Source organism: Vidua macroura, chromosome 6 (genome assembly GCF_024509145.1).
Source record: "Vidua macroura isolate BioBank_ID:100142 chromosome 6, ASM2450914v1, whole genome shotgun sequence".
NCBI classification, from domain to species: Eukaryota; Metazoa; Chordata; class Aves; order Passeriformes; family Viduidae; genus Vidua; species Vidua macroura.
This window is the reverse complement of record NC_071576.1, coordinates 23024140-23042219: the sequence shown is the minus strand read 5'-3', so window position 1 is coordinate 23042219 and position 18080 is coordinate 23024140. Positions and strand designations below refer to the sequence as shown.

Below are 18080 nucleotides of genomic sequence, written 5' to 3'. Positions count from 1 at the left end.
AAGACAAATTAGTCCTTTAGAAGATAGCAGCTTTCTCCAAACATGAGCTAAACCAATGATCCTCATAGCAAAGATCACTGGGATGGATACCAAGAGATCACAGGTCCTCTGGCAGGCTGCGTCAGCGAGCTGGAAATGCAGATGCTAATGCATTGAGTTTGAGGTGATGGACCTCTGGCAATACAAGAATAGAACAGGAATCTGTTACTACGGTTTTGCAGAAAGTTTAAGTCACTTCAGCTGCAGCTGAACGGAGAAATTTCTAGCTCCTGACAGTCCTTCTAGTGCAAAGCAAAATAGGATTCCTAAAAAACAGTACTGAGCAAATACAAATGTTTTAGTGCAGTGGCAAAGGCTTGGGGTCACTTGTTTCAGGTTAACAAAAAGGTCCTAGAAAAGCCAACTCACAGTTTTTCTAAATCCTCTGCTCTTTCCAGCCTCCTCAGAGAAAGGTTACCTGCCTCTGGTCTGCCAAGCTACCACACCAGCACATGCATTGATTTGGGGGAAGAAAAAACAAGCACAAGTCTGACAAATTTTCCAGGTGGATAAGGGGCAATAGAAAAAAACAACACTGAACTCCTGTAGTCTTCACCAGACCCAACCTTTTTCTTCTCTGAAAGATTTATCCATTTCAGGTTTGTGGTCTCTCCCAATAAGCCACCTTCAACTTCAGAGTTCATTTCCCAAAGACTTTGTTCACTAAAGTCATGGGCATCTCAGGCACCTGAAGGACAAGTACAGTACAGGGACACAACTAAAAATATGGGAGACAGAAATATACCACATAAATTGACAGAGGTATAGAGAGGCCACGCTACTTTCGCAAACCTCTGCCTCAGGACCCATCAAAATGTATGGGCAGGAATCCCCTCATGATCCTGACAACCAGTTGCCAAACTAGTTTGAGTCAAATGTCTCTCATCTGCCAGTCAGAAGATAACACAGATGTTGTACACTCACATACCTGAGCAGCTTCTAAAAAATGAGCAAGTGTGTAAAATGTTCATCCCCTCCCACATGTACGCAAACAGCAGCTGCAGTGGGCACCCTGTACAGGGTGCAGCCCACGCTGGCAGAGCAGGAGGCTGAATACACAAAGATAAGCCTTACTTAGGAATGCTCACGTGCCGAGTTAAGTGCTGCGATAATTAAATCGTTAGTCACACTGGCAAGTGGGTGGAAGAGGCTGGAAACGTCTGATGCAGTTTGCTACAGGCAATCATAGATTTACCAGTGATGCATCTGTCACACACAAAGATGGGCTCAGACCCAAGCATCTGCAACAGCTCAACTTTAGGCTATTTCCCAGAAGTGAAACGGAACGAAGACACCAGCCCTGCATCCCCAGTGCTGTAAAACAACCAAGACCAACTACCAACCTACCGCATGCAAGCAGCTGTATGATTTCACAAACTCAAAATATGCATCTGGGGAAAGAACTTGCAGAGGCTAATCCTTATCTAGAGATTTGGGAATTTCCCTTCCTGAAATTCTCCCTGGTAGTACTAACTAGTTGTCTAGCATTTATATGTCCCCAGTCTTGTTATGTAGCATATCTCACTTGGCTACTGCGTAACAAAAGGCTTGCAGGGTTAGCAGAGGAGACCTGAAGCATTTCAGTAAATACCTAACCACCCTCTTCAGTATCTGCCACTCACATAGTACCAACTCACCTTTGCAACAGTTTTCAATCTCCTCTAAAGTACAAAACTAAAAGTACTTCTGTTTGTCTTAATGAACAAAATTTTACGTGAGAGCTGATGGTGAAAAGTTGTATCTTGTACCCCAGAGCACCAGCCCTTGTTTCACTACCAGCCTCAAAATTCCTCCCCAGAGAGCAATATAATTAGGAAGTGGGGAAGGAGAAAGGCAAAAAATGTATTAGGACACCTCACTTGCTGTGCTGGTCCCACTCCACAGAGAAGCCTGTGCACCCTTCCCTAGCCTAGAATTGATTGTTACTAGAGAAGCCTTGTGGGGACTCTGTTTACTTGTAACTTCCTGCGACAGGTGAACTTTCAGGAAACAGCAGCCTGTAGGAACATGCACAAAGAGGACAAGACTCACAGCAACAAGGTGAGGTGGGTTGTTTTTCCCCAAAAAATTTTTATTTGAGAAAGCTGACAAAAGTCTCCCAACCAGTCATTACAGGTAATCCACACCAGTCCCCCACATCTGCTCCCCGGTAACTACACCAGTACAGTGAAGATGAAAACATAACACCGGAATGATGAGAGTGTAACAGTCACCTGGGGAACTTAAGGCCTCACCATCATTTTTAAGATAACTTTGTACTCAGATAAGGATGGGGAGAGGATATCAAAACAGACAAGACCGGAGAAGACCCTTTCTTGTACTGTCTTTTCAAGTTATATAAAAACAAAAGCAAAACCTTAACAGATCTACAGGCTTCAAACTGTAGGACCTAAAACTACCTTCAAATAACTTCTGTAATTCAGTCCTGTGGCACTGCTGCTGTTCTGCACTGTAACAGCTTTCAAAAACATACAAGGATAAAATGGATGCAAGGGCAGAGAAGTGGACTTAGGATCCTAATATGCCTTTATCAAAAACCAAACAAATTAAAAGCAATCAAAGCACTTGCAGTGGAACTAACAACTCCAGGAACTGGGGAATGGCAAAGGACTAATGTATTTAGATGACAGGAGATCATTTTTACATCCTCTTTTCCACTGCCTCACCTTGGACAACTGTTTCCTTCCTAGTAATAGATCTGACTCAGGTGAGAAATTATAAAACTATGCTTTTTTGAAACTGCTAGGCTGGGCCTAGGGCCATGACAACCCTATCCCTACCCAGAAGTATCAAGACACAGGACACCAGAATGCTGTGCTGCTGAACCACTTGCTCTGAAGGAATGCAGAGACAATGAAAGAACTGTAATCACAGCCTAAAAACTGCAACAAGTCCACAAAGTTAACCTGCTTTTTCCCAGCCTGGCTTTTTTAACATGGTGCCATCTGGAAAGCTGAGAAATGGCAAGAAGCTGCTGGCTCTTGCTATCTAGTACTGCACAGGAAAATAACAGGTCTGTTGAGGGCACAGCACAGAATGCCCCCCTCAGTTGTAGAATTAGCCTATTCCCACCCTGTACTGCCTTTTTTCAGTTCATCCACATTCTTCGAACTCCTCTGCTACCCTGCACAGAACTATTGTACCCTCAGACCTCAATGCAGGGTACAGGCCCTCATGCCTCATGTGAGCATCAGCTCACCCTGCTTTGAGGTCTCATAAAATGACATTCAGCCAGCTGCCTGGATAGACGAGATGTCTCCTGCTCAATGTAAGACCAAGTTTCCTAGCATGACCTGCTCCCATCTGCTCTGTGACTGTATCTGACCAAGGCCTCCTGCACAAAAGGCTGTTCCTGACCTAGGTTTTCAGGAAAGCTGCTGCACCATTTCAAAACAAGAGAGGCAAATCCAAGACAAACATGTGGGGGAAGGGTGGGACCAAGGCTGGATAGCTTATTTGAGCAAAGCAGGCTTCTTTCCAAGCTCAAACACACTTCCAAGCCTGCCTTAGAAGGTTCCCCTTCCTCCAGGCTGAATCACCATATGCTCAAGTGCTCTGACCTCTCAGCACAAAGACACCAGCTCCCACAGGGAGAAACACAGAGGTCCACGACAGGGACCAAACCTTGGAAGACCCTCTATTCTCAGGCCCTGCTGGAATGACGAATCCTATTGCTTTGCACTCATCTCCATTTGCTCGAGGCTTAGATTCCAGCTGGTGAGGACAGGGAATCCCCCTGCTCTGCCCCAGTGTGACCTGCATGCCACCTAAAGAGCACAGCAGGGTCAGGTGGTTCTGAGTAACACTGCAGTCACAGACAGATGGGAGACATCATCAAGCCGTGATTATAGAAGGAAAATAGACAGCGCAAAAAACTTGCTGCAGCTGTCGTAGAAACATCTTTTTTTATTTAATCGCTGCCCCAGGAATACCCAAACCCATCATGACCTCCCCCACCCTCAACATCCAACAGGATTTCACAAGTCCCCCATTGCCTCCGACGTTCAGGCTCCCCTCCCCCTTTAGGGTCCAAGTTCCTCCAGAAAAGCTCCAGTCAGTGGGTATCATCTGTGAGATGGCTCCAGGAGGCCATGGCTAGGTCCCAGCGGTGTCCAGCTGGGTCTGAGAGGAGGGGGAAGATGATTTGCTCCTTTACTCAATCAGCTTCTTGGCCTTGAAGAAGCGACGCAGGTAGAAAACCTGCCAGGTGGCCAGTCCGATGAGACAGCACATGGAGAAGATGCTGAAGTACAGAACCCGTGTGTTTGTCGACTCTGAAACAGACAACAAACCGTTGCACCTGAGTCTGGCATCACAGGATGCACCCCAAGATGGCAAAATTCCCAGGACTTCTTCTCCTCCCTCTTGAAAAAGCAAGACAGCATGAAGGCAAGGGCACGTGAGAACCAGCAGCACTTGAGAATAAAAGCAGAGGGAACAACAAGAAGGATAATAAGAGGGAACAAGGTGAAGCTGTGGTTAATGGACAACATTGAACGGAACAGAGTAATTCCCATTAGGAATGGAGACAGAAAGAAATGATTTCTAGAGACAGAACAACAAGCATCAGTGACTGCTTCAGGTTTCCCTTACTAGGAACAGAACAGGCAGAGACCACTATAATTGCTTGATCTCCAAATGCTGCCCTAATAACACATTTAACAAAAATGAGGGGTTTTAGAGTTCCAGCCCTCTGAAGGGGCAAACAGTCTCTCACCATTTGTGTCCCTCATCTCCTCTTCTCGTTTCTTCATATAGGCAAAGTCATTAACGATGGACTCTGAAAGATCTTCCAAACGCCTCAATTCTACCTCCAGGGGTTTCAACTTCTCCACTTTAGCAATCTAGAAAACAGGAGACTCAAGTCACTGAAACAAAACCAAAAGCTCCCACATGGGTTTTTACTGCCAGTTTGAACCACTCCTCCCCACACGCTACAGATCTGGGGCATCCTTCCCCTCAGGAAATACCTCTGCAAGCCAGAAACTACCATTGCATAAAACACTATCACTTCTCCCACCTGTTTTCTGAAACACACTTTCCTACTACTCCTCCTACACAATGGAGGAGCACAGCATGCATGCAAGCACACTTCTTCCTTATTCGGCTTAATGTTAGCATATTCACAGTTGGCTTCTGAGGAGTGGGTAGAAGATCTTGCCACACAACTAAACTTCCAGTGAGTATAAGTCACAGACTGAGACACAGGTGACTAACTTACATATGTATACGATACAGTTCCATAGGCACACAGGCTATTAGCACCGAGACTCCCTACGCTAATGCCCCAGAGAGCCCAGGCAGCCCCAGAGAGCCCCAGCAGCATTGGCCTGATTATCCCGCAAGAGCTCGGGGCTTTTATCCCTCAGACAGAACCTCCAGGGAGGCTCCAGCAGCCCCAGAGCCCAGAGAGCCCCAGCAGCATTGGCCTGATTATCCCGCAAGAGCTCGGGGCTTCTATGCCTCAGAACCTCCATGGCGCCAGCGGGTGGCGCTGCGGGGCCGCCGCCGGGCCCGGCTCCCGTCGGGAACCCGCCTCCCTCAGGAGCGCTGGGTCATGAGGGACATCGCTTCTGTGCGCAACGCCCAGCCCAGGGACCCACGGCTCACACGCTTGGTATCCGAAAACAAAAATCCGCTGCAAAATTCAACTAGAAAGCACAGCACACAACAGCAGCTATTTCAGCTGAATGTGTAGACATGTGTCTCTGCCCCAGCTGTGGCGGTAACATGACACAAGCGTTACATAAAACCTGTGACACAAGGACACTCAAAGGAAGCTAACTGCAATTCCTGACACTTCTCCAGGGTTTGGGTAACTGCGGTTCTTGAACAGAACTTTTCACTATTACCAAGAAGTGACAGGCCCCTGCCACAACGGCCAGATGCTGTGTCCCCAGGTAATGCAGCAGAGGAAAAATGAGTTACAGAAAACACATAAAGCACCTGCAATTCACCACCAGTCTCAGCCTCACAGGATTATTAGATATAAGGTGCATGATGGCCATCTCTCAGTGATCCATGCTGGCAGGAAGGCAAGTAGGTACCCAGCACAAAAGTATCCCCAAACTGCCACTTCCAGATGCAGCTGCCTGGGCATCAGAGCCAGAGCTGAAGAGATGCTCGTGACCAAGCCAGTGCTAGCTAATCAGCCCTTCCACTGAAGGGTCTCCACATGACACACATATCCTGGCAAGCAGCAAGCCATCAAACAATCATCTGAGGGGTTTTATGCTGAGGCAAGCTGTATATTATAGCTCTGCCAGCACAGCAGTGTCAGTTTGGAGTGTGTTTGAGAGGAGGGGTAGGAAGAAGTAGGTTAACCCCCTCCTGCTTTCTAGCCAATAGGTTGTAATGACAGAACCCTGTGGCCTGGCCACATATCTGCCAGCAGAGAGCTTTGCTGAAAAACAAGTCTGCATGTCTACAGCCCAGACTCTGCTGGCACTGCTAAAGCAGCAGGCCTGTAACACACACGTCTTGGGCGGCCGTACTGACAAGCTAGCCTTGCACTGACCAGCTCCATTATCTTCCTTGAGGATTCATTTCCTCATTCACAGAAGGCTACAAGCGTTCCATTGGAAAAAAAAACAAGGTTTATTTGCTTCATCTGCATCCCTTCAGCTGCTCTTAATAGGTGTGGCTACAATCTAATAGCTACTTTTAGTCCTGCAGGTATTCCAAGATGTCTATCCTGAATCATGGAATCAATTAGAGTGGAAAAGATGTCTGAGATCGAGTGCAACCTAACAACACCACGACAACTAGACCATGGCACTAAGTATCATGTCCAGTCTTTCCTTAAACACCACAATCTCCCTGGGCAGTCCTGGAACCTTTTACCCCTAATGAACCCAAAAACATGTGAACATCACAAGCAAAAGGCTCAAAAAGGCTGCAATTCCATGAGAAACCCGAACAACATTCCTAACCTCTGAGACCTTACAGCAACTTGTCAAGTCAAAACTCACAACTACTACTGCAAACTGAGGAGATGGTGAAAAAAAACCCCACACTCCAAAGCAGTGTGGTTAAACATCTATAGCAGCTGTACAAATAATAAATCAGTTTGAGTCCTTTGTAGACATCTGTTCAACAAGGCTTTAATACAGTCTACAGCTCTGAGAGGTCCTCACAAGTCAAGGATGCTTGCCAGGGCTGCAAAGATCTGCATTTGGTATCAAGTGGGACTGCAACTCTAAATTCTTCTTTTCTTGTATTTGTCCATGGACCTTTTCCCTCAATGAGCATAAGCAATGCATTTATTCCAAGACAGTTCTATCAGTACAACCAGTGAGTATGTAGATACACAGGCATACAAGAACCTTTCTGCACAGCAATGGTGCTTCTACAGTAAAGTAACTCAGTAAAGTACACTACACTAAAGTAACTCTAGAGTATGCTGTGGGGTGGTATTTAAAGGGATTTTGTAAATATAGCAAACACAATCCTCCCAGTTACATTTTCAGGGATTCACCCCATAAAATTTCAACATCTTGCAATCCTTCAGTAGCAGATTGACAAATAGATGGTCCTATGAGTGCTCCGTTCTTCCCTGACCCCAAGCACAGTTTTACTCTCCATGTAGGATGTGCTCCAGACTAACTTAAGCTATGATTGCTCTGCTCTTCCCTGACCCCAAGCACCTCCTTACATCCACATAGGAAGTGCTCCCAGCCAACTTAAACCACGCAAGACCAGACAGCCCAAAGTTTGAAAGGATATAAAAATACCAGCATCTATCTCAGATTTTTGTTAATTTTCTATTTGGAACCATGCACAGCCTCCTCTGCTACCCACTCTCCTCTCTCTGGCATCTCCCATGCTCTTATGCACAGTGGACACAGCAATCATATGTGGGACTCTTTCCCCACCAATAATTCTCATTTTCTCAAGCACAGGCTCTGTCCTGGGGGATGACTGATCCCAAATTCTAGTGAGCCAAAGGCATGATAGCTGCCATAAAAATCCAGCATCCAAACCAGTCAGGACTGTCTCAGCCACAAAATAACTGCTACTCTACACAGCTGGCTCTTGGGTCTAAGCAAGCTATGCCCTCCTAAGATGGAAATGTTTAGGCTTTTATGCCCGTTTCCAATGTCACACCTTCAAACCAAATACCCATTCCACAGCAGCTACTACTCTGCCAAACACCTTTACATTGATACACTGCCAGTTCTTAGAAACACACAAGAGCCATTTCAGGCCTGCTGAGCCAGGATATCTTACAGGCAGGAAGGTAAGAACAGTAACATTGCAACTTGACCTTTAAGAGAGGGTCTGATATTAACTTAAGATGACCTCTGCTGCAGGACCTGGGGAAACTTCACTTCTCAGTGTCATGTTGCCTCTAAATGCCAATGCCCAGAAGCTGGGTCATGCTGTCGTAGCAAAGAAATTCACACATTAGGCTCCAGTTCCCAGAGTACACAATCAATTCTAGTTGATGTTTGGGTTTTTTTTGTTTTTTTTTTTTTCCTCCCAAAACACACAAAGCTTCATTGCAATTGTAGTTGCAGACAGGCTTTCATCACCACTGGGAAAACAGCTTCCCATCACAAGCCCAGATCTACAAAAGCATCACGTGAGTGCTGGGAAAGGGAAGCCTGCAGTGCAGGCAGCCAGGGGACATACCTCCTCGTAGTTCTTTGCTTCAACGCCATGCTTCATATCCAGAGTCACGAGCTGGTCCGGCATCCTCCCTGTTCCTGGAAGCATAATGAAAGGATTCCTTGTGTGAAACATTCAGCCTGCCAGGAAATCACCAGCTCTTCCCACCAGTGAGGAAGAACTCAAATCCCTCCCCTCCCCTCCCTCCATGTCTGCAGCTAACTGCGGAGGCAGTACAGTCCAGCCTAAAAATACAGAGACTTCATAATAAATCCTGGCTGAAAGAGAGCCTCCCAAATATAATGAGAACAAGCTGTAACTAAAAGCACAGAGTGTCTACAAGATGCAAATCACTGTAAAAACTGCAGAGGATTAGAACATGAACACCAGCTGCTATGAGACAGCCTAGTGAAAGACAAGTCACCGGAGGGACGAATATTCAACTGGGAGGCCCACGTTCACAGGAAGTGAACAAGCAACCTGTCAAGGTTACTGGGGCTGTAAATGGCTTTACATTCAAAGGAGCAATTGATAAACTGCTCCAACGTTCCTCGTAGGAACACGGCCTACGAGGACTACTGACCCTTACATACTGGAATATCTGCAGAAGCCAAGGCAATCCCTTTACCAACCATCTCAGATACCCAAGAACCACACTGCTAATAGAAACCCCAAGAGAGGCTTCTGAAGCTGGGAAAACACTGCCTCAGAGAGCTGCCAGCTGGAGCCACACAAACAGCACGTAAGGCTGCAGTCACCAGCAGAGTAGGTATCTTTCAAGGCTGATATCCCCAGGCTAGGGAAACCTGTGGCTTGTAGCTTCTTTCAACTGCTACAAACTGTCACATCTGAGAACATTCACAAGAGGAAAAAAAAAATATATCAGACTGTCATGTCAGATACTCTCAAAAATGCTGCACAACAGCTTATCTGAGTATCATTCTCTACTATACCACCCACAAAGAAAATGTCTGTATGTAACACATTTCCAAATCCCAGCATGTTGGGACATACAGCTGTCCTCAGCCAGCTGCCAGCAAAACACAAGGTCTGAATTTTCTTAAACTGTGAATTTCAGAGTCTCTATCCAGGAGCATGTCCAATACTCACATTTTGTCTCAGAAGGCTGCCAGGTGGACATTCCCTCAGTCCACAAACTAATGCAATGCACAGGCTATGCTGGGTCCAACTTCAGCTGGAGCTAGGATGATATTCCAGATCTTCGATACAACATCCCCAAATTCCTTCTCTATCCACTCACTGAACAGCTCTTCAATACCAGAGTAGAATCACCTTCTATTGCTAGCAGGACAATGAATAATCTACTGATAAGATGGTGCACATCAGCTACCAATCACTTCTTAAATTTCTTTACGGGAATGCCCAACAGATAAATTTTGATTAGGATGGAATTTTGTTGTTTTCTTAGAAAAGACCAGTTACTGTAAGAAACCCCCGAAGTCCCAGCACTGTTCTTTAACAGACTGGCTGTATACAACCCCCAGTACTCCCTTCTCCAACCACAAGTTTTGACTGCTTATGCCACGCATGTTACTGGCATGCATGGAGACAGGCAGGTAGGACAGACAACAGTAGCTGTAGAAAAAAAATTCACAGCACACAGTTCAGTGAGAGGTTTTTTAATGGTGCTCAAATTATAGCAACTTGAGTTGAGAGCTGAAGTTTGCAAGAAGAGATGAGAAAGATGAAAAGACCAGTGAACAGAAGAACAGAACTCGAAGAATAAATTTGCTAGATTGGAAAGGAGAGCTGCCAAGAGACAGTAAGAAACTAGAAACCTTAAAGTTGCCAGGTGCAAAGGGACGGAGAGCAGACATTTTGCAAGAGGTTAACATTGTCAGGAACTGGCAGGGAAAAACTCAAGCTGCTCTCCTGTAAGTTTACTAAGCCCAAGGCAGCTCCCTTCACACTCATCAGATCCTCAGAAACCCCTTGCTTCTCCTGCAGCCAAGGCTCACCAGAGCAAGCTGGATCAGCAGCAAAGAGACAAACAGTTGAGATTTAGAGATCATGAACTAAACTGATACCTACATTCCTCAGGTCTTCAAGAGGTCATCTCACATGAGCTGTTCCCTGGGAAATTAGGGGAGCTCTTAATTTGCAATGTCAGTGGAAAAGCAGGATGGTTGAACTGAACATCAAGAAGTTTTCCCACAGGAATTCCAGAAGAAATGAGTCCTAAGACTCTTAAGAAATTTTGGGAAGAGAAGGATTTCAGAGGGAGCATACAGTTAAAGATTAGCACACAGAAGAGCCCTAAAGGGAGAATGCAGTGAGACCAGGCTGTTCACCTGAATCAGCATACTGTGGGAGAGTAAATGTGCCTGGGAGCAGAGCACTGGTCAGGATGACAGGACCATACTGCCTGGAAGAGGGTAAAAAGCCCATCATACAAATACCCGCAGCTCCAAGAAGCACCCTAAGAATTCCTCCACTCTGATAAGGTGAACCTTCAACACAGAATCTCTTTCTCACTTCCTCTTCCTCATTTCTGTGGTTAGGGATTGAGAAATCCTGGTTGCTTGGACCCCTCAGATCCAACAGCTCTAGGTTTCCTCTACCAACAGTTTTTGTCTCTTTCAATACTCCACAAACATCCTCCTTGGCTGCTGCCCTAAGTCCTGATTACTTACTTGATGAGACTGGAAAAAAGACCCTAATCTTTAAAGAGAAACATGGGAATTATAACAGACTTGGTAAGTTCCCCCACTCCCATGCTGATCTTAGAGAGAAAACAAGGTACTTCCTTGTGACGTGGTTACTTCTTTCCAAGTACCTTAACCAAGTCCTGCAGATGATCAAGCCTCACAGTGTCATGTCCCTTACTTTAATACTTCCTTGACTTCCAGCACAGACATGGGAGTCTTGGAGATACTCCAGGTGGAATCTGGGGCACCTGGGTCCAGAAAGAAAGCCTCCAGAAGAGGATCCAGTTGCTCAGTTGATGAACTCTATATTTTGGCAGCTCAGTGCCCCACAGGTCATTAAGGTAGAAACTGTATTTAGAAATACTTCTCAACTTTAAAACAAACTTGCAACAAGGGAGTCAGGGAACAAACATTTGGTACAATCAAAACAGTTGTAAGGGGCTCGGTCTAGGCAAGAAACCTCTGCTCAAAAGCACCGAACTAAGAGTCTAGACACAACTAAAGAAAGAAACCTTTCCCACTTCAGTGTGTGATCACATGGAAGCTATGAAAAGGTCTGCAGGACTGTCTGGAGACTTCTCAAATACCCAGGTGTTGGAAAGTAAATGGCAGGAGTGACTCCCAGATGAGTCACTAGTGCCTGCATGTCTTAATGTGTTAGGGAACATTTGGAAGTCCTACCTTTGGAGTAAAATAAAAATATAATCCTGAGCATCTGGGGTCACTATTTTATCTGTAAAACACCATAGAAGAGGTGTTACAAGCCAGATCCATCCCAGTCCCAGCAAAGAATACAGCCTTCTCTTTCTGTAAAGTTCTCTTCAACTTGCAAACTATTTACAGCTTATATATGGAGCAGAAAGAGCAAAAGAGTAGCTGCCTTTCAAGTGATTTGAGGAATGCTGCTAGTGAATGCTCTGTGAAACACTCTGGGAACTTTTAGGGTAAGACCTAAATAAAACTGGGCCCAAGGAGCAGAACTCTGGACAGTAACCATGAAAAGATGTAACATCTACAAACTTGCATGCACTCACACCACCACTGATGAGACTAGAGCCCACACGTTGGCCACTTTCAGCACGTCTGTCCTGAAGCTGAGCTTGGGCAGTACACACGTCACACTCACAGGAAACAAGCCTCAGCACTCGTTAGGCAACCATCCTTGGAGCACAAATGCAAAGCTGACGTCCTCCTCATTTCCCCTTCCCTTTATTGACCACTTCAAGAGCAGTTGTGGGTGCAAATCAAGGACACATTCCCTATACACACACAATTCAACCACATTAAATAGTTGTCAACCTATCGCAGGATAGCTGCCAAGAACACATTGTGCATGGATCACATTCTAACACATTGGGAAGAAATGGCCTGCTGGGGTGACAGAGAGGTCCTGGAGATGATGGCACCCAGCTCTGTCCTGGCTCAACTGCAAGATGGGGAGAAGCATGGAACTGGCAAAAGAAGTGTGGTTTGCTCACTGGTACTACCACTCATTGCAACTGTGGTGACCTCTGCAGGAGAAATGTCCAATTCCCCTTTCAGAGGAAACCCAAGTGCTCTACACAACAACCACAGAGGATTACTTCAAATGCAACAAACAGAGCAGATGTTCTGCTGTGAGATTGGCCACAACCTCCTGAAGATCAGCTTTAAAAGTCAAAAAGTGTTCTGTGGATCACACTCAGGATCACTTTGCTCGTATTTCTAAACCACATAGCTACACAAACGTGATCAGAACCTAGAAACAGCCAGCACACCTTTCATTTCACTTACCCACAGGAAGCTTGCTCTCAAAGCAGGCCTCAAACATATCATAGTCTTCAGTGGTGAAGGCAAACTTGCCCTTGGTGGCATCCTCCTTGGCATACAGGATGTGCCCAGCTGAGTCAGTTATCTGTAAGAGGGACAATGAAGGTAAGAAACAAAGTACTTTGCTGCCGTGAGCTCATGCTTCCTCATGCTCTTGCTCCCAGCAAGAGTAATCCTAGCCTCCCCTTTGGATCTGCTGCTTTCTCCTTTCAACAGTTTCCCTCCTTTGTGACTACATCAATTCCTCCCCTCCTCACCCACACAGCAGGAGCTGACAAAGTCAGAGTGACTAAAAAGTAATTATTGACTCTTAGATCCAAAAACCACTAATCAACCAAAAAACAACACCCTCCCCCCCCCCCCAAAAAAAAACCCCACCAAAAATCTATTGACCAAAGAATAAAAAAAAAAAAAATCCCAAACTGAAACCCACTAATTTTTCTTCCTCCTATGAATCCCAAATACAGACTACATGTAAGAACTATAGCTGAACCAAATTGTTATTCACTGCCTTTATTTTGCAAGCAAAATTCATTAATTCCCATAGCAACAGAAATAGGGAGAAGACTTAGGGGACAAGAGTCACATTCCCCAGAAGATGAAATGGAGAAGGGTACATCTATTCCTCTAGAAATGAACCATGAGTGCAGCCCTGAGTTACACAAGGTTTGGGTGCCAAGATCCATAAAAGTGGCCACTTCAGAGGACAATTCAGACTACACAGACAGAATAATGACTGCTTTGCACTAAGTCTATAAAACTACTAAGAATAGGCAAAAACTGTGGAAGGTCTACAAAAATGCTTCAACAAAGAGTATAAAAAGAAAGGACACACATTTCGTGACGCAAACTTGAGAATAATTGTGCTCAATTAAAGGCTCCATCCAGCTGAAACACTCTGACCACGGAGAGGGGTGAAAAAAACAGTGTTACAACATTGCATGAGAAAGAACAGCGTGTATTCCACTGGAACACTTCCCATTTTCCCTCAACACTAATTTTTAAAAGGTATGTCTGAAACAGCATGGACACTAAAGTTACTAGCGGTCTTTGAAAGACTTAAGAGACAAAGAAAGTAAAAAGTTTGGGAATAATTTTAATAATAAGACCAAAATACACAAAATAATTTGTGGCATGGAAATGGTAAGTCAGGCATTCTACTTTATTCCAGCCTTTTTCCCTGTACAAAGGCCATGCAAGAGGGGTATGTACCCAGAACTATTCTACGGAAACTCTTTATTCTTATTAGAGCACCTAATTAACCCTCTGGCACTGGATTTGAAACAAGTGTGGACCTACTCAGGGATGCGAGTTGCTGCATTACGCAGGAAAAACAATCAACTATATAAACTCTCACACTTTATGCTATAAACCATAGCAGGCAAGGCTTTAGGAACAAGCTTCCTCTAGATACACATTATCCCACAATGGCCTATTAGGGGATTTGTTGTAGCTGCATCATATGCTGTCAAGTGTCTGAGAACAATGAGGAACACTGTTCCCCACGCAGCAGCTCAGAGCTGTACCTGTTTTCAAGTGGCAAGCAGATGAAAGAACGCCTGCACAGTCAGGTGCAGGCAGCTGTGCTGCCATTCCCTTGCCACAAGCCACCAGCTACCTCCTGTCTGGAAGCCACCAGGCACTGGGAAACACTGGGCCCAAGTGAGCAGGCCCATCTGCAGTAGAGGACTGTGTATGTTTTGACCATGCCAACACAATGTAAAAGCCTGTGATTTGGCCACGACATCACATGTGCTGTTTTAGTGCAGGGGTCATGATTAACCAAGATGCCTCATCAGCATGACATACATTCTGCACACCAGGCTCTCCATCACAAAAAGTAGTCAGAACAACATAGCTCTCAGATGCCCCTATTATTTCGAGCACTATTTTCCTATGCCTTTGTAGACACCAGTTAATCTTTATGCAGCTTGATCCATTTTTGCCCTTTGCAACTCATGAACAGCATTTTGGACAGTAAAAGCTCTGCTATCTGCTTTCATCAAAACTGAATAGCATTACCCAAATCAGCCAAATACACGGCCCATTCAGCCGGGTGTGCGAGGGCGGGAGAAGCTGCTAATAGCCCAGCCAAAACGCTTGTGGGGGAGTCGACCTGAAAGGAATTTTTCATGCTATTCTAACGTTATTTACGGTAAGGCAATCCCCTACAGACAGGGCATTGTTTGCCCTTGACAAACAGCCCGATACCGTCGGGCTCGACAATGGGGCAGAGGCACGTGGCTGCCAAACAGAGCTCAGGCGCCCCCCGCAGCAGCCAGCTGGCAGAGCCCGCGGATTCCTCCAAAACAGAGGGTACCACTGTTAGCGCTGGGCTATCACACACACAGATCTCAGCTCACCGGCAGGAACCGAACTGAGCCCGGACAGAATTAACTACCAACCTCCTCCCTCCTCTGTTCCCTCGCCCAATCCAAGGGGCCAAAGCAGACCATCCAGTGCAGAACAGAGAGTACCTGCAGACATCATGTCCTGAACTGACCTTTCCCACACAGACCACAGAGAAAGCAGGCACCTATCAGAGAGGTTTCAGCACTTATAACAAGCCCAGCACATTGGGAGGACACAGCATACCTGAACAATAAGAAGGAAAGCAAGAATTGCATACATTATATTTTCTCCTTTGTAGCTTTTCAAACTATACATGACTTTTATAAATTATTTCATTTTATGGTTTGAACAAAAAAGAACTTCTATAAGCAGTACCACCCAGATACCAACTTCATCAGCAAAGCCAACCAAGACTCAAACATGGGATTGACAGGTTCACCATCACCTCCCTAGATAAGTCCTGTGTCATAAAAGTGAGTTTTGGAGGAGACCCTGGGGTCAACTGACCTAAGAGTGGGCAACCTGAGAACCAGGAGGCTTGGTTATCAAGCAGTAAGAGACAGATGGGAACATGGCACTCCATCTGAAATACACGTGCCTTACCAGGCAAATACTACATGCACATTTTAAAGCCTTAATGCTGCTTGGATCTGCCTATACACAGACAAGTTTCCTCTAACAAATGAAGCAAGAACAGAACCACGTGATCTTTAAACAGTATGACTCCAGAAGAAGCCTTCCCTAGCCATAACCAAATACAACTGTCAATAATGCCAGGGCCTTCAGGCATTGGTAGGCAAATGCTGGAAAAGCAATCTGATTTCAGGACGTCTAAAATACTCAAGAACACCAAGTTCAGAAACTCCTCAGCAGACCATTCTGTCTCTGTTTGCGTGCTTATTATTGAAACCTTTGGGAATGTAGACAGAAATAAAAAAGGGGCCAGAAGGTTTGTTATGAACTGACTATGTAGCAACAGACCTTATTCAGCTAGGATGGAATTTTGAAGAAAGCCTAGGAAAGGCAGATTGTGGGCAGAATTTAAGTGAAACTGCTGAAGTTTTATAGCTGTGTGTCACACAGGTGTATTAGTCACGAATATTCTGCAAATCCTGTACTTCCTGAAGATCCTTCAGGATCGTTTTCTTCCCTGCAGCAAATATCTGCCTACCTAAAATCCATGCAAGCCACGACACAGCAAGATGAGAATTTTGGGTACCAGAACCTGGTACAGCAAAATTTTCTCAGCCCCACTGCACTGTGCCAGGATCCGGTTGTGCCAGGCCCTAAGCATGGAGGGAGTCCTCGGAAAGCCACGTCACCATAGCTCTTTCCTGCTCACACGGTGTCAGCAGCCTTGGTACAGCTTTATCGGAGCGGCCCATCTCGCCAGGCGCCGGATAATCTGCATCGTGCGCGGATTAAATGGCAGACTGCGGGACGGGCCGCTGCAACTCGATCTTTGGGGAGAAAAAGCTCCTATTTGGTTCAAGCTAAAACGCTGCCCTGCTCCCTCGCTGCCCAGCACGCGGAGCTCCTGGGCGGGCTGGTGGCCCCTCGCACAGGGCGAGTCCCGCGGTGCGGTGCAGGCCGGGGCCGGGCGGCTGTCGGCTCACGCGTGGGCCGGTGTCACGCGTGGAACACGTCACCCCTTCCTTCCTTCCTTCCTTCCTTCCTTTCCCGCCCCGCACGGCCGGCGAGGGGAGGCGGGGCCGCGCCGCCCGCCCCGGCCACCCCCGCCCCCCCGGCCGGCCGGGGCCGCACCTTGAGGTTGGCGGAGGGTCCGGTGGAAGAGCCCGGCGGGGCGCTGATCTCGTACTCGCCCGTGACCAGCGTGTCGCGGTGGATCTCCTCCCGCAGGCACTTCCGCGCCTTGCCCGGCAGCTGGAAGGAGATGGGCCGCGCCGGGCCCGCCAGCAGGAGCAGCAGGAGCAGCGGCAGGAGCGGGGCCCGCCCGGGGCGGGGGCGGCTGGGCAGCGGCGGCAGCGGCATGGCGGCGGCTCCGAGTGCGGCGGGCCGGGCCTGCCTCCGCCGCACGTGACCGCCGCCGCCGCCGCTGCGTCACCGCGGGGCGGGGCCGGGGCGGGGCGGGGCCGCCTGAGGGGCGCGGGGCGCTGAGGCGTGCCCCTTCCAGGGGGCTGCTTCGTTATGAAACAAATGCGTAATGAAGTTTATCCGGTAATAACGGAGGGGAGCGAGTAATAATGGTTTCGCTCGTTAAAGAATTGGAAAATTAGAGCAAGACCGAACCGTGCTCCGAGGCAGAGGAGCATTCTGGGGATGGACAAGCAGCCTGAATCTCCGTGAGACTGCCTCGCGGCTGAGGTCCTTCACTGGGAGAGACACTTGCTGTTTATTGTATGGGGTTTTTTCATTTTTTGGGGAGTAACTTCCCTCTTGACTTCTTCACACAAGAAAATTCAGTTTTATCAGATGTCTCGCTTCTTTGCATCAATGCCTTGCAAATGCCAGTCAATAGGAGTATCCAAGTGTTTTTAAAAGCAAATAAAATTATAATGATTTTTGAAGATGACATTACTTTTTTCTCTCCTTTTCCAGCATATACTCAGACCTACTTCTTCTTTTTTTTTCCCCTCTTGA

The 18080-nt window shown here is 46.7% G+C and overlaps 1 protein-coding gene across 1 annotated transcript; it reads right to left on the bottom strand.

The window, feature by feature from the left end:
* Positions 1-2075: 2075 nt before the first annotated feature.
* Positions 2076-17494, bottom strand: TMED10 (transmembrane p24 trafficking protein 10). Its single transcript, XM_053980527.1, has 5 exons — positions 17244-17494; positions 13092-13212; positions 8674-8747; positions 4757-4883; positions 2076-4313 (listed from the first exon to the last, which is right to left on the bottom strand). Exons 1-5 carry the CDS (start codon positions 17469-17471, stop codon positions 4192-4194), a joined length of 672 nt encoding a protein of 223 aa, XP_053836502.1. The 5' UTR covers positions 17472-17494; the 3' UTR covers positions 2076-4191.
* Positions 17495-18080: the final 586 nt, after the last annotated feature.

Coding starts and splice junctions, on each gene's coding strand:
- TMED10 (XM_053980527.1), bottom strand. CDS start 17,471: ATGCCGCTGCCGCCGCTGCCCAGCCGCCCCCGCCCCGGGCGGGCCCCG. Junction 8,748..13,091: donor TGAGAGCAAGCTTCCTGTGG/GTAAGTGAAATG, acceptor TTATGCTTCCAG/GAACAGGGAGGATGCCGGAC. Junction 4,884..8,673: donor AAGCAAAGAACTACGAGGAG/GTATGTCCCCTG, acceptor CCTGTTTTCTAG/ATTGCTAAAGTGGAGAAGTT.